Source organism: Ctenopharyngodon idella, chromosome 2 (genome assembly GCF_019924925.1).
Source record: "Ctenopharyngodon idella isolate HZGC_01 chromosome 2, HZGC01, whole genome shotgun sequence".
NCBI lineage: Eukaryota > Metazoa > Chordata > Actinopteri > Cypriniformes > Xenocyprididae > Ctenopharyngodon > Ctenopharyngodon idella.
This window is the reverse complement of record NC_067221.1, coordinates 32,321,238-32,344,938: the sequence shown is the minus strand read 5'-3', so window position 1 is coordinate 32,344,938 and position 23,701 is coordinate 32,321,238. Positions and strand designations below refer to the sequence as shown.

The following is a 23,701-nucleotide window of genomic DNA, read 5'->3' as shown; positions in this document are numbered from 1 at the left end:
TGAAATTAATGACTTGCTTTGTTCTTCGTCAACACGTGCTTGCACCACCTGCTGGTGAGGTCGACTAACAGCAGATGGAGATTTTGCTCGGTACTCTACTGCTTTTCCTGCAGTTCCCAGATGTGAAATGTTGAAATTTGATCCACTGAATTTGTGTACATGAATTTGTAACGTGAAATAAAATGGCCTGAATATTGCCGCTGATACTTACAGTTTTACACAGTAAGTATCAATTTTACACTGTTAACAGAGGCATAAAAAAATGTACTCTGCCCCACAGGGAATACCGCTCTTACCGGTGTCAAAAGGGCATGATAGCAGCAAGCTCAGTAATGTGGACGCTCGGAAGAGGATTGATGTAAAAGTTGGTGCAGTGAGAGCAGAAGGCTCACATTGGTCCTATTTCGACCAAGATGATTGGCATAATGATGCAAATCATCACCACAAGAGTCAGATTGATGGGTACATGCATGCAAAAAGAAAAGAGGAAGTTAGCAGATTTGACACCTATGATGGCCTTGCACTGTCTGATGCTTTCTTAGGCAACTACTATTCTCAAGTAAGTATCAATTTTACACAGCTTAAGAACTTAAATATCAATGCCACATTGAGTTCAAAGGAGTCTCCTGATATGTGCAAAACTTGAGGTGAAATATTCACTTTTCATAAAAAAGCATGAAATTTGGTACACTTGTACAGTTTGGGGCCCTGAACATTTTCAGAAATGGAGCAATCACAAAAACGCCTTGGTCGGCATGGTGACCATTTTACTTTCCGCCATAACCAAATTATGTATTTTGTATCATATCTTCTGAATCAAACATGATAACACTGAAAAGATGATGCCTACCCCTATGTTTTGATGATCAGTGATTACAATGATACCATATAAAACATCATAAACTGTTCAGGTGAATAGTTAATGGTGAATTCAGTGACGTGAGAAGGAAATCACAGTATCTGAGAAGCTAGACTTTATAATATCATGTCTGTTTCATGCATGTTGTGTAGAGTTTCAAAAGCTTAATTCTTTTGTTCATTAACCCTGACAATACAGTGACTGTAAAGAGTAGAATAGTCAATATGACCTTAGCAATATAGCTTAAAAAGAATGTCAGACACAAAGATTTACTTCAAAAAATCTATTTAGAAGCATGTTTGTTTGATTGTTTTGTTGTTGTTGTTGAACCTATTCTTCAGTCTCCTTCACAGTCTCCTCCACAATGACACAGAGCCGTTCACTTTAAGAAAGCTTTTTACATTTGCAGTGCCGAATGGCAGCCTTTCTTGCAGCCACAGCTTAAGAGTTCAAGGATGGTCTGGCTTGGCTGTGGAAGAGTTGACCACAATGGTCTCCAAATGCTTGGGTCCAACCAACCCCAGACTGTTGCCACCAGTACATCCTTAGTTGGGGGGATTTGGCCTCTGTTGTCATGTCATCTGCATTCCAGGTATCCCATGCTATCTTCTTGCCCCTGGTTGCAAATGCAGATACTGTGTCATAGCCAGTGAAGGCATAGAACACAGGAAGGGCCTTGGATTTGTAACTGCCAGTAGTCTCCACATCCTGATGACATGGGCCTACAACCAGTACACTAAATCAACTATCTGCTAATCTGCTTGTCACCATTGACAACTGGTATACCATGAGACAGCAAGAAAGGGTTACACTTTATTTTAAGGTGTCTTTGTTACACTGCAATTATACATTTAAGTACTGAGTAATATTAAGTAACTATATGTACTTACTATAGGGTTAGGATTAGGGTTTGGTTTGGTTTAGGGTTAGATGCATGTAATTATGCATATTTTTTGGTTATTACTGGAGTAACTACATGTAACATATGTAACAATGACACTGTAAAATAAAGTGTTACCCAAGAAAGATCCCAGTTTCTGTTATGGCACACTGGCCTGCACAAGAATCAAATCAGATTGCCTCTTGCATACATAAAGAGGCAGATACAAGATTGCTACTCCATATGACAGATTCTGCAAGAAAAGGATTTAAAAAGATCACCCTGTGCACTGTGGACACAGATGTCATGGTCCTAGCCATTACACATGTGTCAGAGCTGGTCATTGAGGAGATGTGGGTGGCATTTGGGACTGGCAAGAACTTCAGATACATATCTGCCCATGAGACTGCCAAATCTCTGGGTCCTGACAAATCCAAGGCCCTTCCTGTGTTCCATGCCTTCACTGGTTGTAACACTGCATCTACATTTGCAACCATGGGCAAGAAGACAGCAGGGGATACCTGGACTGCAGAAAGCCTTCAATGCCCTGTCAAAGGCTCCAAAAAGCATTCCAGAGGAGGTGATTTCCATTATGAACCACTTCACAATTCTCCTCTATGATCACACCAGCAGCCAACTCAACATCGATCAAGCTTGTCTTGCGTTGTTCACAAAGAAAGGAAGAGAAATGGAACAAATCCCCTCATCTAAGGATGCACTGGTGCAGCACCTCAAAAGAGCAGTGTAGTTGGATGGGGTTGGATGGACCCAAGCGATTGGAGACCATTGTGGTCAACACTTTCACATGCAAGCTAGTCCACCCCTAAGTTGTGGCTGCATTCCTTAAAGTGCACAGCTCTGTGTCAATGTAAAGGAGACTGTGATGGAGACATTAGCTGGGTTCCCACTGTCGGGCCAAAGGAGAGCGTGCTAGTGCCAGGGCCAATCGCGTTTCCACTGTCACTTCCGGGGCTTGATGTTTTATATGGTATCATTGTATTCCTTGACCATCAAAACATAGGGGTAGACATCACCTTTTCTGTGTCGTCATGTTTGATTCAGAAGATATGATACAAAATACATAATTTGGTTATGGCGGAAAGTAAAATGGTTGCCATGGCGACCACAGGGCGTTTTTGTGATGGCTCCATTTCTGAAAATGTTAAGGGCCCCAAACTGTACAAGTGTACCAAATTACATGCTTTAATGAAAAAGTAAAAAAAAAAATTCACATATCATCTGGACTATTTGCTGTTCCACAGACACTCTGGGTCTTTCTCAACCAGTTTCTATTGTTCTTTTGCACAGTTTCAGCTACAATCCAATTATGTTATTGTGTTTAATCACAATGTATGGGATTGTGACATTTGACATGCAACGCAAATTTGATTGAAACCACTTGTAGTCTAGAAAATTATAAACATAAAAAAAATTAATGAAAATTATAACATGACGAGCAATAAAATGAAACTGTTAAGGGAAGCAACACCACTGAGAAAGTATTAAAATATGATACTTTACAGATTAAGATATTATAATAATAATAAAAGATTGAAGGGAGGGCCCCTAGTACCAGAACACAAGAATTTTTGGGCCCGGTTTCTCAGACTGGGCTTAGACTAAGCCAGGATAAGGCCTTAGTTCAATTAGGCTTTTTAAGTAGATTTTAGAAAAAAAACATTACTTTTGTGCATCTTGAGACAAAACAGTAGCACTGACATATTTTAAGAAATGTCAGTGCAAGTTACTTTCAGTTAAAACAGCTTAAACATGCATTTTAGTCTAGGACTAGCTTAAGCCTTGTCTGTGAAATCGGGGGTAAGAGTAACAGGTTTAAACTTTAACTTTAAACTTTAAAAAAATAAATAAATAAAATTAAAATTCTTTAAAGGGTTAGTTCACCCAAAAATTAAAAATCTGTCATTAATTACTCACCCGTAAGACTATTTTTAAGCTATTTTTGATGAAATCTGAGAGGTATATGACTCATCCATAGACAGCAATATAATCTCCACTTTCAAGTTCCAGAAAGGTATTAAAGACATTGTTAAAACAGTTGATGTGACTGCAGTGGTTCAACCTTAGTTTCATGAAGTGACGAGAATACTTTTTGTGCGCAAAAACAAAACAAAAATAACAACTTTATTCAACAATATCTTCTCTTCTGTGTCATTCTCATACGTTGTTTACCTCCAGTGTTTCCAGGTTCTATGTCAGAACGCAGACTCATTATTGGCCGGCTCCTGCGTCAGCATCACACGTATGCATTGTGCTGCTCACGTGTGCAGCTTTGGCTAATATTCGGACATAAACACAGAAGCCTTTAGTGTGCTTACTGCGGCAATTGCGCAAGGATAATGACAGGGAAGAGAAGAGATTGTTAAATAAAGTAGTTATTTTTGTTTTGTTTTTGAGCACAAAAAGTATTCTCGTCGCTTCATAAAATTAAGGTTGAACCACTACAGTCACGTCAACTGTTTTAACGATGTCTTTAGTACCTTTCTGGACTTTGAAAGTGGTGATTATATTGCTGTCTATGGATGAGTCATATACCTCTTGGATTTCATCAAAAAATATCTCAATTTGTGTTCTGAAGATGAACGAAGATCTTATGGGTGTGGAACGACATGAGGGTGAGTAATTAATGACAGAAATTTCATTTTTGCGTGAACTAACCCTTTAGTATAGTATGTACGGTCAGGACTATGTATTTTGGCAATGCATTTTGGGTCATTGTTGTATATGAATGGATCAGTAAATGCAACATTATTTCTCTGTTATTACAGAAAACAGGTTATGCGGTTAGGAAGCAAGATATGGGAGACAGTCTGAAGGTCTATGAATATGAGGGTCAGGAATCTTGCATGGGCTCATTTGAGGACATCTGCAGTCTCACGCATGAAGACGATAACCTTGCTTTCCTTGATGACCTTGGCCTGAGGTTCAAGACCCTAGCTGAGATCTGTAGTGGTTCTACAATAGAACTTGAAATGATCACAACCACTGCTGTGACCCCCATTTATTTTGTGGAACCCCATCCTACTCTGGTGATGATGCCCAGCTCAGTCCTAGGCATTCAAGAGAACCTATTAGTAGAGGAGCACCAGAGTGTAGTCCTTGTTGAGAAGCAGCCAACTAAAGGGTCTGTGCAGGCTCAAGGTAGTGTCTCTGGAGCTGTTCAAATTGTTAACACTGAATTAGTGCAATTCTGAATTTTATATGGATCAAAACCAACCAGATTTTTTTTTTTTTTTTTTTTTAAATAAAAAAATCTAGAATAATCACCATTGTTGATGAGATATATTTTATAATATATTTTATATATTTTATTTTATGGGATTGGTTTTAGTTGGCTTTAACTTTCCACAAGATGTGCAAATTTAACGTCTGTCAGTGTCTCAATGAACTACAGCTGTTGATGAGTTATAGTCTACTACTGTATACTTTAGTTCACATTTAAACTCCATTTATTAATTGCATGCATGAATGGGAATTAAAGTAATTTGTCCTGAAAACATGTAAATATTTATATAAATAACTGTAAAGTGATAGACACTGTAAAATTATGAATTGTGCTGTAGTTCTATTCCACCCAAGCATTAATGTAGTACATGTCTTTGAAGCATGTAATGCTGTAGGTATTAAATAAATAAATAAATAAATAAATAAATAAAACTTCCATCACAAGTTCAGTTTCATTAAGCAGCCAACAGCCAGCTTAGGACCAGAAAAGGGAAAAATAATCAGTATGATCTTATTTGTATGCTTTTATTTGAATCAAAAAGTATATTGTTTACTGTGGATGCACTTGTGTGTACTTTAACTTTACTTTAAATAATGTTTAAGGAACATTTTCATTTTTTTGTATCAGTTAAGTATGGTGGTTATATTGGTATTGTCATTAAGATCTGGCAGTATAATGTGATGCTGCCACCGCAAATAATAATAATAAATAAATAAAAAGCATGCAAGTGTCTTGTCATTTGTCTTAATTTAAAGTTTACCTTGAGTAAAGTCAGTTTTACTTGTAGTAAAATATATCAATTATTATAATACACATTGTTTCAAAAGCTGCTATACAAAATTGTGCCTTATTTTAAAGCCATGAGCTGTGAGGCATGAATGAATTAGGTGTATGCTTGACTAAAAAATAAGTCTTTAATCTAGCCTTAGAGAGAGTGAGAGAGTGTGTCTGAGTCCTGGGCAATGCTAGAAAGACTATTCTATAGTTTAGGAGCCAAATCTACATCCTTTTGTGGATTTTGATGGATTATTGCACAATATAAGTACACATAAGTAATGATGGGCTAGGGTACATTTAAAACTTCATATGTAATTAGTGAAACTGGTCCCACTTTATGTAAGGTGGCCTTAACTACTATGTACTTACATTTTTGTACTTACATCTATGTACGTTTTTACATTGTACTTTTTAAAAAAAAAAAAAAAAACCTGCATGTAATTACATCTGTAATTACACTTTTGACCCTTCCCCTACACTTTAAATCACCCTTAAACCTACCCATACATCAAACCTGTCCGTATCACACTTCAATAGCAGCAAAAGTGTTTTGCAATACAATATGAACACAATAAGTACATTGCAGTTATTTTTTGATGTAAGTACATAGTAGTTAAGGCCACCTAATATAAAGTTGGACCATGGAACTTGAAACATTTATACTGTACTTGACAGGCCAATGAAGTGATGATAAAATTGGGCTGATTTGATATGATTCTAGTAAGCACTCTAGTCACTGCATTTTGAACCAGCAAAGGTGCAAGGTGCTAAGTGTTGTGAGGAAAATGGCAGACTTCTGGACGTATCAGAAAGAAGTGGAGTTAGTGGAAAAAAAGCTAAAAACAAAAACAAAAAACACTTTTCTAAATGCTTATGAAAGTCAAAGCTAAGTTCAAAAAGAGAAGGAGCATGTAGTCATCACTCCCCTGACCATTATCTAACTAAGCCCAACATGCTCAATCTTTCTACTTATTGTTGTTGCCGGACAAACACTACTGGTCTAGAGCAACACAAAACTTTCCCATTATTCTCCTGAGCGCAAAGGCCAGCTCGCACATCTCGTGTCTTACATCCCCTCTACAGGTGAGTTCAATCTTCCCTGCATTCAGTCAAAGGGAGGAGAATGCACTGGAGAAAGGCTCAGGTGGGCTGGGCCAAAGCTAATAGACCCACACCTCAAACAAAAACAAAGAGAAGTCCCCAGCATTCTTTACTCTATCCTCTCCCCTTGGATAGACAGGACTTGTCCTTGAGTCACATCAAATTATAGTCCTTGGAGTAAACTGGTGGCCTCTGAGAACAAGTAGGCTGGATCACTTGAGGACATGGCTCTGGAACATTGTTCACCATGAACAATCTTGGTGTGGAGATCAGGAAAAAATGGTAAGCCCCGATGAGGAGGTTGTGAACTTGATGGCAGAAAGCATTCGTCTAATGCCAAGTTTACACTACAGGATTTTAAGCCTGATTTAAGCCTGATTTGCAAGTTAACGAGCTCGCCGACAGATCGGGCTGTGGTCGGGGGAAAATCAGTGAGTGATCGGCGCTCGCCAATCTTTATGTGTGAACTACTCAGAGACACTCGCTGACGCCTCGCCAACACCTCGCAGACGGCAGACAAATATCTAAATATCTGGAGCTGTCGGCCGACTAGATATCCTGTGGTGTCACGTGCCGTGACACAACAGCCAATGAAATATACACTGATGTCTATGGAAGCAGCAATAACAATCCATTCAAATATAATTTGCCGACGTTTATTCATATCAGATACACATTGTGTAAGTAACTATAAAGCTCACTCACTCTATTGTTCTCCCAGTTCACCAGCCACATGTATTTCAGGACAAATGGATGAATTCATGTTATATATATTAAGATCAAGGTCATTACATAGGTTTTTAAATGACAAAACACTCACTTGCCCACATCTCTGAGAATCGGAATATCAGATAGTTGATGACATGGTGAGAAAAGCAATACATCTGTCATACAGTGTGGCCAGCTGGCCACGGTGTGTCACGTGTGACAAGCATGACACATCGTCATGGAAACAATAAATCGAAACATTCTAAAATAACAGTCGCCTTAACTCTGGGAGGTCAGCCAGAATGTTTTAAACTGATGTGTGAAAGGGTTATTTTAATTTTAATGAAATTGAATTCAAAATTTAATCTAATTTCTTCCCAATGTCCATTTTCAAATAAAGTCTTTGGGTGACAGTTGTCGTCAGCTTGTGTAGTGTGTAACCTCCTGTTACAGATCGTTTACGTAGTGTCATGTAGTGTGAACACCACAACGACTTCAAGACTCCACAGCAAGTCACGTAGTCTGAACATCACAGCGATCTGCCGACGTTTAAAGTCCTGTAGTGTAAACTTGGCTTAATTTGCTTTTATGACAAAGCTCCTGTTTCTTGATGTTAAGCTTGGCAACAACCTCCACGAGCTTCTCAAATGCAGGAGTCTAAAGTGGTGAGTCTTCAGCATCTCCTGACTCGATACTAACAATATCCAGCTCCTCAGAACTGGATATAGCAATTATCCAGTTCTGAGGAGCTGGATATTGTTAGTGCTTCACTCGGGGCGGAAGTAACCGCAGAGCGTGCTTCCTGTAATGTCTGCCATACGATGCATGAATAAATACAAGACGAGATGGCTATAGACTCACGACAGGCTTTACTGAACATAGCACGGAAAACATCCAGACGTAACCAAACAACCCAGAGTCAACATTCATAAACAGACCTCAATAGTAGAACAAAGATATCTGCTCTGCTATGCAGATATACAACATTCCCCTCCACCCTTAAAATCAGAAGTGTAAATTACGTCAGGCCAAAACACAACAACGAACAATCAGAAGTACATGAAACTTAGCATGTGTTTCCAGAAAAGTCTTTGTGAACTCCTGTGTAAACTACAGCACCAATACATCAATACTCTGTCCATAACCCCCACAATGTATTGTCATAACCTCAACCCTAAACAGTCTCTATCAGTCTCTGTGGTGGTTTATGTATGCGTGTTGGATAACATTTTTCCTCACAGAGTACCCCCTTACTATCTGCTGAAACAGTGCTGGTTTCTGTTAAGGATGCGGATGGAGGTGATACTGGGAGGTGAGGACAATGAACATTTATTCTTGGAGGAGATGATATTCTCGGAGGTGGCTCTATCAGAGTAACAGGAGAATCAGCAGACTGTGTTGGGAGCACTTCTGCCCTGGCCAGTCCACTTTTCCTCAGCTGATCAACATGGTGCCACCATAGGGTGCCACTCGGGAGCTCAACCTTGTACATCAATGGTCCAGTTTGCTCCTTAAATACAGCCATGACCCACTTGCAGTATCCCCTGTAACTTCTCGCAAGCACAGTCTCATCAACCGTAAAGCTCCGTGTGGCTCTGGCAGGGTTCCCCTGCCCTTGTTTCATTTGCCTGTCCTGCACAGTCTGTTTGAGGTTAGGCTGAATCAGATACAACCTGGAACGAAGTAAACGTTTCATGAACAACATAGCTGGAGTTTGGTTTGTAGTAGCATGGGTGGCATTCCTGTACGCCAACAAAAAATTGGACAGCTTTTGCTGAAGTGGCAGTTTCTCATGTGCCATTGCTTGAAGCCCTCACTTAAGGCTTTGTACAAACCTCTCAGCAAGTCCATTAGTAGCTGGGTGCCACGGAGCAGACGTGACATGTCTGATGCCATTTCTGTGAAGGAATGTCTAGATCAGTAGCAACAAATTGCGGCCCATTGTCACTTACTAACTGGCGTGGAACTCCAGTTCTAGCAAACAAGTCTCTCAGTACCTCGATGGTGCGCAAAGACGTGGTGGTGTTCATTATGAAAACTTCAGGCCATTTGGAACAGGCATCAACTACCACCAGAAACATTGATCCTATGAATGGCCCTGCAAAATTGACATGTACCCGCTCCCATGGGGATGCTGGCCATTCCCAGGGGTGAAGTGGTGCCTTTTCTGGCTCATTCTGTATCATTTGGCAACCAGGGCACTGCAGTGTCAGCCGCTCTATCTCTTGATCCATTCCTGGCCACCACACATAACTCCTGGCAAGTGCCTTCATTTTCACCATGCCTAGATGACCCTTATGCAGGTCGTCCAGCACATCAGATCTTAATCTGGTGGGTATGATGTTTGCAGCCCCCACATTACACACCCAGCATTCAAAGAGAGGTCATGACGTTTTGCATAGTACGCAGGCAGCAGAGATTTGTGTTTGGCCGTCCAACCTTGCAGTGTTGCTACATACACTTGCGACAGAATCTTGTCACGTTTGGTTTCTGTTGTCACCATATCTGCTGTGACAGGCAGGCCTTCAGTCTGGCTGATGGAGAACATATCCAGAACCCCCTCCTCTCCATATTCCTCTTTTGCCATTTCTGATGGTAATCGAGACAGTCCGTCTGCATTTGCATGACATGCAGTGCGTTTGTATTCAATCTTGTAATGATGCCCTACCAAGAACAATGCCCAGCGTTGCATGCGAGCTGCTGCAGTGGCAGGGATACCTTTCTGTGGGCTGAAGATAGAAGTCAGTGGTTGGTGATCCGTAACAAGAATAAAAGGTAAAAGCCTTTTTATTAAAGGTAAAAGTCTTTCTTAGAACTGATAGGAAAACGTAGGATTTAACCTGAGCATTTAGATAACGAAAGTTACAATCAATTTAGCTTTCAACATTATCAGTTACAAAAGGAAAGATTCTCAAAACCTTTAAAGCAGGCAAAATTATTTATTAAGTTACATGTTTAAATATACAGACAGTAGAATGGAACAACATACTGTATAGAAAACTTAGTTGTAACGAATAATGCACTGCTGTGCAGAAGAGGCCGTAAAAGCCTTTCTTGAATTAAGAGGTTGCGCATCGGTGTGTGGGAGTGGCAGGGTTAAAGCCTTTCTCCCAGAACAAGTTTCCTTTCCTTCTTATACCCTGAGCAAAGCATTGTTATACATGAGTGGAATACCAACACCCAAAACCAACTGAGAGGAAACCAAAAGATATGGCACATGGGTGGTGATCAAGAGGGAGAGAAGTACATTAACATATTCTTCTCAATGCGTGGTTAAGCAATACCTAGATTGTACAATAGGATACTTTAATGTCTCCATTAAGTACACTACCATTCAGTTCAGTTTATAAGCTGTCAGATGAGACCAAACATGACATAGTTACATGTTAGAAAACACTGGTAGATAAATAGTATGTAGTTGAAAGCATGTATGTCCTGTGAAGCAAATGTGTCACTGAGGTGTAAACGACTCTGTCTCTCCAGACAGAACCATCCTGTGCCTGGAGTGTCCCAACAGTCCTCAATCAGCATATTGATGAATCCCTCGCACTAGATAGGCATTAGCATACTGTGATGATGAAGGCCATTGTGCCACGTTTAATTCACATGTATACCTTTTAAAGGGATTTCTGAAGTACTAGGGCAGTAGAGAGTTCTACCCATATTTGCTCAGCCCTACAAAAACCTTTGTCCGCCTAACAGATTTGCGAAAATGTCCTCGATTCGAGTTAGAGGGTACTGTTCAGCTTCTAGTACAGGATTAATTGAGACCTTGAAGTCCCCGTATAGTATAACTGTGCCATTTTTTTTTTTTTTTACTACAGCGATGACAGGTGTGGCCCATGGACTCCAGTCCACTTTCGACAGCACCCCGTTTTCTTCCAGCTGATTCAACTCACTTTCGTATGGAACTGGACGTGCTTTGTGGAACCATGGGGTTGCACCATCCTTAAGCACAATTTTCCCTTTGATGGATTTTAGTGTGCCGATACCACTTTGAAATACAGGGGGAGCATCTCTCAAAATCAGTTCCAGTTTTTCTTTTGTAGTTTGTGGAACGGCAGGTAGCATGCTGAGATTTTTGATCTCGTTTAAGCCCATCTGAAACACCCTTAACCATTCACGACCCCACAATGGTGTGCCTCCCTTTGGATATGTACAAGTTGAGAATCTCTTTACGGTCGTTATATTCTACTGTCACAGGCAGCGAACCCAGTGATCTCAATTGGACTCTCTCTTTTTCAAGAAACACATAACAATCCAAGAAGGAAGATCCTCTCCTGGACTAAAGAGATGCACCACATGCTGCAAGGAGTTCTTCTGCCCGTTCTGCAGTTCTGCTTTGTTTCACCCAACAAAGTTGAGCAAAGTGAAATCCCATTTGGAGAGCCATTTCAAATGCAGTTCTCTATGAAGGTAACATTTGCAAACATTCTTTTGGGAGATGCAATGTTATGACTAATTCAATTTGACCTCAATTCCTAGATCTGTGTATATTTCAATGAACAATTTTCTTTTGATAGACCATCATATATGGCCTGGCTGGGCTGCAGAATTTCTCTGCGGGATGTCCGGATTATCATCACAGGCAAGAGTAGAAAATGTAATTTTTTTTTACACAGTGTCCAATGTATCATTTTTTTTAAGCATTAACAGTATTTATGTTAACCCAGCAGTGATTATGTTCTCCATTTACTATTTCAATGAAGTGGAAGACAAGAGAAAAGAGGGGAGAACATCCATTGGTAGGTAGTGCTGCTGCATACTTCACAATCTGTGCTTTAAATATTTAAAGGTCAGGAAAAGTCAATGTCAATAACATGTTATTTCTATTCAGATTTCTTGCATCTCCCTCTATTATTTATTTTTTTTTTTTTCTCAGTTCAGATGGGCTTTATTGACATGAAAGTTTCAAGAACCTTTGTTCCCACAGCATCAAAATATTTTTTTTTCCCAAATCTTTGAGCAGTATGCAATAACAGTAATATGAACATTAATTGGTATGAAGATTGATATAATTACCTTTGTATCGTATATAATGTGTGTGCTCTGTGGTGACTAAGATCTTTTAAATATGACATTTAAAACATGTTCAACTAAATGTTCCTTATTTCATTCACTTCTCTCTCTCTCTTTCTCTCTCTCTCTCTCTCTCTCTCTCTCTCTCTCTGTGCGCATGTGCGAGCGTCTGCGAGCGTCTGCGGTGCATGTGAGTAGAGCGTGTGGTGAGTTTGAGTGCGATTTGTTTGTTTATGTGTTTTGTGTGTAATTGTTGTAAAAGAGTAGCTTTTAGAGAAAGTTGTGGGAGTCTGCTCCCAGCGTCTCTTTTTGCCGGGAAGCATGGCTGCTTCAGGTGTTAAGAGTAATGATGGTCTGACGCGGCGTCATGGGATTAAAATATTGTGTAAATTCAGTGTAGAGGAATGTGCTTTAGCGGTTGGCAATGTGGTGGGTTACAATTCTATTATCTCTGCGTCTAGAATAAACAACGCAGTTGTTCTGTTTTTGAACTTGATCGAAACGGCTAATGAGGTTGTTCAAACGGGAGTCGTAATTAATGATGTGCTTACACCTGTTCTTCCTCTTAGTAGCCCTTCCAGAAAGATTGTTTTGTCAAATATTCCTCCTTTTGTTTCTGATGCAAGTATTGCTTGCATAGACAAGTACTGTTTTCTTTTGGCAAGATAGTCTCTCCCATTCGGAAAATTGCTCTTGGCTGTAAATCACCCTTGCTGAAACATGTAGTGTCTTTTCCGAGACAGGTTTATATGATTCTAAAAAACAATGCTGACGAACTTAACCTGTCCTTTAATGTTAAAGTCGAGGACTTTAACTATACAGTTTATGCTACATCTGAAAGCATAATGAAATGCTTCGGTTGTGGCAAAATGGGCCATTTGAAAAAATGGAAGAGAATGCTACTGTACAGACAAACTCTGAGAATAATCATTCTGGAGTTGTGTCTGTTACAGAGGATGTTGTGGCTTCTGCTGCTGTTGAGTCAGTTTCTGGTGGGTCAGTTGTGAATAAACCAAATAAACCAACAATGGCAAAGATTACTGCAGGTCTTTTTTCAGGTCTTGAAAAAAGCAGCGATGTAACTGCAGATAGCATGACAACTACTGACAAACAGGTCAGTGAGGGGGTTGTTGAATTGGAGATGGAAACAGAGTCAATCTTCAAAATTCCTACTAAAAGAATTTTTTTTTTTGCCAGAGCAAGGTGGTTTTTCTGATCATTGTTCAGTTATTTGTAATTTTTTAATTAATTCTGTGAATTTAAAGAGAGCTTACTGGCATTTAAATACATCACTTTTAAATGATAAGAAGTTTATTGGAATTTTTAATTTGTTTTGGGAAAATTTTAAAGAACAAAAACAGTTTTATACTTCCTTACAACAATGGTGGGATTGTGGCAAGGTCCATATTAAACAACTGTGTCAAGAGTACACTCTTAATGTTACTAAGGAAATGGCTCAGTCAATGAAAGAGTTAGAAAATGAAATAGTAGAACTTTTGTGTACAACAGCTTCTACAGGTGATGGTGATTGTTTTGAAAGCAGTAAATCCAAAAAAGAAATGCTTGCAGATTTATTAGGTGTGAAAGCACAAGGGGCGTTAATTCGCTCCCGTTTCCAAAGTATCACACAAATGGTTGCACCATCTAAATTTTTTTTTCGATTTAGAAAGCAAAAATGGACAAAGTCGTATTATTCACTCATTGCGCTCTGACAGAGGAAAAGCTAAAGTAAGCTCCTGAGCATAGTGAAATACGCAAACATGCTGTTGCTTTTTATTCAAATTTATATAGATGTGAATTGTCTCAAAGAGAAAATGAAGATTCTACTTTTTTTAATGATCTTCCAAAGATTGACGAGGAGTCTAATAATATGCTTGAACAATCTCTGTCACAAAATGAATTATACACGGCTATGATGAGTATGGAAAATGGGAAGACTCCCGGTATTGATGGGATTCCTGTTGATTTTTATAAAATTTTATGGCCAGTGATTGGTGAAGATTTGTTTTGCGTTCTGAATGATAGTTTGAATAAAGGATTGTTACCTCTAAGCTGTAGAAGAGCTGTTATTACTCTGTTGCCTAAGAAAGGGGATCTTCAAAACATAAGCAATTGGAGACCAGTATCTCTTTTATGTGCAGATTATAAAATATTATCAAAGGCTTTAGCTACAAGGTTAGGTAAAGTTTTGAGTCAAGTAATACATTCCGATCAGAATTATTGTATACCCAATAGATCAATCTTCGACAATATATCATTGGTTCGAGACGTTCTTGAGGTTGCAAGGCTATTGGGTGTTAATTGTGGTCTGATTTCGCTTGACCAGGAAAAAGCCTTTGATCGTGTTGAACACACATATTTGAGAGATGTTTTAGAGGCTTTTGGTTTTAGTCAGAATTTTATAAATATGATTGAGGCCATGTATTGTAACATCGAGAGTGTACTCAAAGTCAATGGTGGTTTGAGTGCTCCTTTTGAAGTTCAGAGGGGAGTTAGACAGGGATGTGCCATGTCAGGAATGTTATATTCACTGGCTATTGAACCTCTACTTCATAAATTAAGAACTGAGTTAAGTGGTTTTACTATACCAAACTGTAATGTTTCTTTGCACCTTTCTGCTTATGCTGATGATGTAATTGTTTTTATATCTGATGCTGATGATGTTAAAAAATTGGAAATCATTGTTAATGGTTTTAAAAAACTTTCTTCTGCAAAAGTCAACTGGGCAAAAAGTGAGGCCCTTTTAATGGGTGATTGGAATAGAGGACTTCCCAACTTACCTGGAGGTTTAATCTGGAAGAAAGGTGGTTTAAAATATCTTGGTTTTTTTTAGGTAATGATGACTTTGTTCAAAGGAATTGGGATTGTATGCTAGAAAAAATCAAAGGACGTTTACAGAAATGGAAATGGCTACTTCCCCAACTGTCTTATAGAGGTCGCACACTTATAATTAATAATTTAGTGGGGTCCTCTTTATGGCATAAACTTGCATGCGTAGATCCACCTGTTGGACTTTTACCAAAGCTTCAAGGAGAAATGGTTAATTTTTTCTGGGACAATTTGCATTGGACACCTCAGAGTGTTCTTTTCCTGCCAAGAGATGAAGGAGGTCAAGGTTTGATTAATCTGGTCAGCAGAGGAGCAACTTATCGATTACAGTTCATTCAGCGATTACTGATGGGACCTCAAAGTCTAGTGTGGAAGCCATTGGCACAAAGCAATGGACTGTTGCTGTACATCTGGGTATAAGATCAGTGAGATTTGCCAGAAAGTTTCTAGATAAATTAGATGGGGTTTTAAACTCCAAAGAAAAAACTCTACTTGAGGAATACAATATGGGTCTTATTTCCACTGATGCTTATGATTTTTTCCCAGATACAGAATTATACCTGATCTTGAAAAATCCAGTTATAATTGTCCACTGTTGTGTTTGAATAAAAACGAAAATCTTGATTTTTGCACAGTCAAAGGAAAGGTGTTGTACAGATGCATTGTGAAGATAATTAATAAAAATACGTTAAAAGATAGAGCTGATACAGTTTGGAGAGAGAAATTGGGAGTGGTAGAGGAAATTAAACCAGAGTGGAGAGTACTATACAAACCACCATTGACTAAAAGAGCAGAGGATCTCCAGTGGAGAATCTTGCATGGTGCCATAGCTGTAAATGCTTTTGTGACAAAAATGAATCCCACTATAAATGATAATTGTCCTTTCTGTTTACAGAGAGAAACAGTTTTCCATTGTTTTATGAATTGTGATAGACTTTCTCCGCTCTTTGATCTCTTAGATTTTTTATTTTCTCTATTAGGGATTTCTTTTACAAAGCATTGTTTTATACTGGGTTTTACGTACAGTAAACTACAGAAATACAGGTGTCAATTCATTAACTTTATTGTTGGTCAAGCCAAAATGGCAATTTATATTTCTAGAAGAAATAAAATTGAACAGAGAAATGGACAGCACATTGTGGCAGTTTTTAAGAATATGTTTAAATCAAGAATTCTTGTTGATTTCAATTATTATAAATTGATGAATGCAATCAATGTTTTTAGGATTGAATGGTGTAGTGATGCTGGTATGTGTACTGTACTTAATGATGAGTTGTTTTTTATACATGAATTAAGGTAATTTGAAGAACTTAAATTTAAAGAACTGTTTTTAATAAAGTGTTTGTAAAAACTCAAACTCTCTCTCTCTCTCTCTCTCTCTCTCTCTCTCTCTCTCAAGATTCAAGATTTCAAGATTCAAAGATTCAAATAGCTTTATTGGCATGGTGAAAGAAATCTTTACATTGCCAAAGCATTAATAACACTGTACAATAAAAATAAATAAATATATATAATAATGAAAAAAAAAAAAAAAAAAAATCTAGCAATAAAATAGAAAAAAAAAAAAATTGCAATAAAAATGTTCAATCTTATAATATTTAGAGAAGTGTCTCTAGGCATATAGTGAGTGTGTTGGTAGTTCTGTCCCGCTGGAGGCTCTTTCGTCGTGACAGGACCTCACATACCTGGCGGCCAGGTTTGAGCTTGCTGGGCTTTCTCCTAGCAGGTATGGGAGCTTGTCCATATTTCTCTCTTTCTCTCTCTCTCTCTCTCTCTCTCTCTCTCTCAGGAGTCAGTGAAGACATTGTCGCTGAAGTTCTTTCTGTGTGGTTCACGTCATGAACAAATTTGTTTTTGTGTGTTCAACTGTTGTAATATATTATTTTATAAAATATACACAATCTTAAATCTACCCCCAGAGTCATTCTTGTGTTTCCCCTCTGTACTTGGAAATGTGGTTCATGTAGTGACTGAAAAGCTACCATGATTCCTTATTTTACTTGGTGAGTTATTATATTATACTAGTTAGTCACAATAATTACTCAACATTCAGCTCGTAGCAACCAGGTTTAATTGCAAGAATGAAAGTAGTATTTGGGTGTTATAAACCTTTAAAAACCTCTAAAACTCTTAAGTAGTTAGAATTGGGTGGAAATACTGCCTTGGTGGCACTTTTTTCGGTCCTCCTAAACTAGGGTCCTGGAAACGCGGTCCTAGAACTGCGGTCCTGAAAGTGCAGCCTCCGGTATTGCAGACGGATAATATTGACAAGTTCTGCAAAAGTCTTTTCTGCAGGCCTCTGGGAGGCAGTCAAACTATGCAAGAGACTGTAGGCTTTTCCACCCATGGCACCAAGGAGTACAGCGACGTGTTTCACCGCTCACAGTACTCACGCTGACTGCTCTTTCGGATCGCCAAACTAGTCGTCCTCTCTCTGTTTCTCTTTCATACAAATTTCGTGCACTGCAGGACATCAACGCTCACAATTAATCCCATCCTCGTCGCCACTGTAATGTCTGCCATATGATGCATGAATAAACACAAGACGAGATGGCTATAGACTCACGTCAGGCTTTACTGAACATAGGACGGAAAACATCCAGACGTAACCAAACAACCCAGAGTCAACATTCACAAACAGACCTCAATAGTAGAACAAAGATATCTGCTCTGCTATGCAGATATACAAACCCTGAGATGAAACACTTGACCTGGCAGGTTGAAGGCAGAGAAAGGGCAAGGCCCGTCTCTAACCCCTCTGCCAGATCCATCTGCGAAGTCTACAACCTAAGCCGCTGCTCTGCCTCGGCAGAAGCAGGACCCAAGATGCCCTACAGTAACTACCAAACCAAAAATACAGCAAGTGGCACATCCCCTAACCTGGTGTATTTATACAGAAACAAAAACTAAGTGTGTACCATGTATGTCACATGATATAACTTACCTATCCCATTTCCTCCATCCAGCACAAACACAATGATTAATTCCAACAACTGTTGGTTCTGTTACGTCCCAGAACGTAGCCTATATCATTTATTGTTGTCAATTTTGTGAATGTGTATGTGATTGTGTCTCCCCGATGCCCAACAGCCTGCTGGGAAGTGTAGTTTTCCCCTGTTTTCCTCTGTTTCTCCCTGTTCCTCTTGCAGGAGCCTAATTGATGGCACCTGTTCCTCTTTAGAGTGGTGGAGAGGAACTTGCATTTACACAGAGGGAGCTGGCTGTTCACCAGAGAAAGCTTGGCCTATCTGCCTTCCCAGACCTTTTGTTGTATCTGCTGTAGTGAAAGCTTCTTTAAGGAAACCTGTTGTATCTGCGTAAGGAGCAGTGTGTAATTGCCCCATTATCATTGTTTGCAGATGTAGTAGGGAGGTGGGTGCCTTTTGTTTTTACTAACCCCTGTTTTTCCCTGTTTTTGGTTAGTAAGGTAGTCAGGTAAGAGATTTGTTGTTTATTTGATGTTTTGTTTGATAGGTTATTTAGACTCCTTTACTCCCAGGTAGCTTACTCCTTTTGTTTGTTATTTTGGCTTTAACCCCCTCCTGAAGTTAGAAGCATCTTCTCATTATTTATCACTACTTATGTTATCTCTACTGTTTTGCCTTATTCTTAATTGTTGTAAGAGACTTTACTTTGAATAAAACCTTAAAGAGTTCATCTGTGTTTGTGTGAGTGCTGGGAGTGCAGATAGAACCAACTCTCTCTCTTTTTTCGGTCCTGTTTCTCCGTGGGGATACGTTTTTTTTTTTTTTTTTTTTTAATACTATATGTTACTCTCCTGCCACCCCTAGATAAAAAGGGGACATAACAGTTCACATGGTTACAGAAACACACCAACAAAACTGATAACTCAAAAAAATAAAATAAAAATAAAACAAATACAACAAACCACAGAGTGCACAAGCACAGCTCAAGTCCATATGAAGGCAAGTCTCCATTTCTGCGTTGACGTGTCCTTTCTCCTGAACTACAAAGAACACATCCAAAAAGCACATAGGGACGTAGCAAGCAGGAGAAGTATGAAACTTGTTCATTGCAGTGATTTACACACCCACTCCACCACTAGCAATGGACTGAGCTTTTTGATTAGGAAAAGGGAATGCTTTGGTCCATTTTGAAAAATAATAATAATAAAAAAACTAAAATATGCCTATTTTTATTAGGGCCCAGTATATCTAATGTCAGAATTAGCTGGACTCACCAACCATTGGTTTTGGACCTGCAATTGGTCCCACACTAGCAAATACTTGACAAGAACAGGCGTCCCTTCCCTTTGAATGTCAGAGTCCCATTGTTGAGCCTTAACTAGCTCATTTTCGCTATCCTCAACATCTCTTATCGGAACCCCTGTTCCTTCAGCCTCACTCACTGCAGGAACTACTGTTATTTGTCCAATAGGCTCAGGGAAAATACATCCAACCTATCTGGTGTGTCCACCCACAGATCCTGGGAGCCTTGAGAGGGCATCAGCATTGGCATGCTTTTTCTCTGATCTAAGAATATTATATTGGACGTCATTTGCTCTAGTGAGCAAGGAAGAGAAATGAAAAAACAAACACACAAAAAAACAATAGCACTAATCAATAGAACATTTCACAATGGATTTCTTGATTAAGTCCTTTAGGAAACAATGCATCTAAAAAGAAAATCCAAAACATTTTCCTAGAACTGCGGGTCATATCCATCTATCCTCCCCGACCTGATGAGTCAACTTGTTCAATCCAAAAATAAAAGAGTTAACAGTCTGAAAGTAGACGATGTCTGATGTTGTGCTATCAGATTTAAAGGGTTTGTTCACCCAAAAATGAAAATAATGTAATTTATTACTCACCCTCATGCCGTTCCACACCCGTAAGACCTTCGTTCATCTTCGGAACGCAAATTAAGATATTTTTGTTGAAATCCGATGGCTCAGTGAGGCCTGCATAGCCAGCAATGACATTTCCTCTAATGACAGATCCATTAATGTACTAAAAACATATTTAAATCAGTTCATGTGAGTACAGTGGTTCAATATTAATATTATAAAGTGACGAAAATATTTTGATGCGTCAAAAAAACAAAATAACGACTTATATAGTGATGGCCGATTTCAAAACACTGCTTCATTAAGCTTCAGAGCGTTAATTATGAATCTTTTGTGTCGAAACATGATTCGGATCGCGTGTCAAACCGATAAACTGCTAAAATCACGTGACTTTGGCGCTCCGAACCGCTGACGTTATTTTCATTTTTGGGTGAACTAACCCTTTAATATCGTTGCTATCATTGTGTTAGATGCCCCACTAGATGGCAGTGTTGTGTAAAGTGTCTAAGAGGGCACGGCGCAACTGAACAAACTAGTAACATGATATGTGGCTACATTCACAAGGAATTCACAAGTTGTAAAAGGGTTGCAACAAGAAACAAACATAACAGCACCAGGAGTGGATCTCTCTGAGCTGTTTAAAAAAAGCAAAGGCAAGACTGAAAGCAGCATGAAACCACCGAATGGACTGAAATTAATTGGGAATGTCGACAACAGTAACTGGAGAACTTTCAAGCAGCAATTTGTGCTGTATAGGCTGTTGGACTGGAAAGTAAGCCAGATGCAAGAAAAATAGCATTGCCGCTGACTGTTGCAGGTCCACAAGCCAACAAAGTTTTTAAAACGTTTTGTTTTTGCAAATGAGCATGAAAGAACGAAGTATGATGTAATACTCCAGAAGTTCGACGAATAGAAAAAAGGTAAAGCATTCTGACGAATTTAAAAGCCCAAACGTGTGATTTTGCAGACTTAGGCCTACAAGAGTCTATGATTTGCAATTGTTTTTTGGGATTTATGATACGAAGTTAAGAGAAAGACTTCTCAGGTGTGACAGAATTGTCTTTAAATGATGCAGTGAAAATATGTCCTGCAAGTGAGCTTGCACAGCAGCAGAAAAAGACATTCAGTAGTAACCCATGTGCAGCCCCAGTGAATGAGAGCTTGTCTGCTGGTGCAGTGTATGAAAGAGAGAACTGAAGAAAACCAATGCCAAAAATGAATGCAAAGAATGTGAACACTTTCAACTACAAATTTAGCAGTTTCCGACATTAGCCTAGGAGATGCCCTGTCTACGGAGTTCAGAAGTAAAAATCACTTTGTCAAACAGTGTTTTTCAAAGGAAAAAAAAAGTGTGCATTTGTGGTGGAGACTAATTTGAGTGAAACATTTTTTTTTTTTTTTTTGAAAATATGCCAAATGATAATGCTGTTCAACCCTTTTCTTATGCAAAGTGAAGAACCTGTGAATGTTGGTGCTGTAACCAATGACAAATGGATTGTGCCATTGCAAATTAATCGGTCACTGATTCTCCAATGAAACTGAATACTGGTGCAAAAGATAAATTATGTTTGAGTGAAAGTTGATTAAGGAAAAAAACATACATTCAGAAAAAGTAGGCAAAAAACAGTGTGTGACAAAAGAAGTATGTCTGAATGTACTCTGTACTCATAAAAGGGTATGCAAAAACTACCCAGATTCCCTACTTCCAGTGTCATTCTGAAGTGTGCATATGATGGACACTTTATCCCATGAGGCTACGGGGATTTGTAAATGGCAATGAAGTGACGTAACTGACACTAGCAGGTCACATAATAATGACAGCATGGCAGATGTAGTACGTCCGAATAACATTCATACTACACACTTCCATACTATATAGCCTAGCACTTTTTTTGTAGTCATGAAGTTATACTCAAAATAAGTACCTACTCGAGAGTATGCGATTTCGGACACAGCCTATGTCTATAACTCTGTATAGCCTCTGATGACATGTGATGTCTGCACGAGCAGGGTGCGTGGAGGTACAGTGCATGCAGAAAGTATTCACAGCGCTTCACTTTTTCCACATTTTATGTTACAGCCGTATTCCAAAAGGCATTAAATTCATGTTTTTCCTCAAAATTCTACAAACAATACCGTATAATAACAACGTGAAAGAAGTTTGTTTGAAATCTTTGCAAATTTTATAAAAAACGAAAAAAAAAAAAAAGTCACTTGTACATAAGTATTCACAGCTTTTCCTCAATACTTTGTTGAAGCACCTTTGGCACCAATTACAGCCTCAAGTCTTTTTGAGTATGATGCTACAAGCTTGGCACACCCATTTTTGGGCAGTTTCTCCCATTCTTTTTTGCAGGACCTTTCAAGCTCCATCAGGTTGGATGGGGAGCGTCGGTGCACAGCCATTTTCAGATCTCTCCAGAGATGTTCAATCGGGTTCAAGTCTGGGCTCTGGCTGGGCCACTCAAGGACATTCACAGAGTTGTCCCATAGCACTCCTTTGTTATCTTGGCTGTGTGCTTAGTGTCGTTGCCCTGTTGGAAGATGAACCTTCGCCCCAGTCTGAGGTCCAGAGCAGGTTTTCATCAAGGATGTCTCTGTACATTGCTGCATTCATCTTTCCCTCGATCCTGACTAGTCCCCCAGTTCCTGCCGCTGAAATACATCCCAACAGCATGATGCTGCCACCACCATGCTTCACTGTAGGGATGGTATTGGCCAGGAGATGAGCGGTACCTGGTTTCCTCCAGACAAGACGCTTGCTATTCAGGCCAAAGACTCCAGGCGGACTATGTGTCTTTTACTGAGGAGTGGCTTCTGTCTGGTCACTCTACCATACAGGCCTGATTGGTGGAGTGCTGCAAAGATGGTTGTTCTTCTGGAAGGTTCTCCTCTTTCCACAGAGAAATGCTGGAGCCCTGTCAGAGTGACCATCAGGTTCTTGGTCGCCTCCCTGACTAAGGCCCTTCTCCCCCGATCCCTCAGGTCCCTCAGATCCACTCTAGGAAAAGTCCTGACGGTTCCAAACTTCTTCCATTTACGGATGATGAAGGTCACTGCTCATTGGGACCTTATATGCTGCAGAAATTTTTCTGTACCCTTCCCAGATCTGTGCCTCGATATAATCCTGTCTCGGAGGTCTACAGACAATTCCTTGGACTTCATGGCTTGGTTTGTGCTCAGACATGCACTGTTAACTGTGGGACCTTATATAAATTTGCAAAGATTTCAAGCAAAATTCTTTCACATTGTCACTATGGGGTATTGTTTGTAGAATTTTGAGGGAAAAAAATAATTGAATCCCTTTTGGAATAAGGCTGAAAAGGTGAAGCACTGTGAATACTTTCTGGATGCATTGTATGGAAATACATGTTGACAGGCAGTGCGATGCAATGCGATGATTGGACAAACATTTTTTCGTCGAGACTTTCACAGAAAATATATGCAATTTATTATTTTTTTTTTTAATATTTAGAC

At 39.2% G+C, this 23,701-nt stretch overlaps 1 protein-coding gene across 1 annotated transcript in view; it reads left to right on the top strand.

Moving 5' to 3' along the window:
• The window catches only part of LOC127506316 (desmoglein-2-like), a 44,456-nt gene extending 38,751 nt beyond the window's left edge, over positions 1 to 5,705 (top strand). The window contains exons 13-14 of the mRNA XM_051882695.1: positions 281 to 559; positions 4,526 to 5,705. Coding sequence (XP_051738655.1) covers positions 281 to 559; positions 4,526 to 4,951 — 705 coding nt within the window. The 3' untranslated portion in view covers positions 4,952 to 5,705. The remainder of the gene's footprint in view (positions 1 to 280; positions 560 to 4,525) is intronic.
• Positions 5,706 to 23,701: the final 17,996 nt, after the last annotated feature.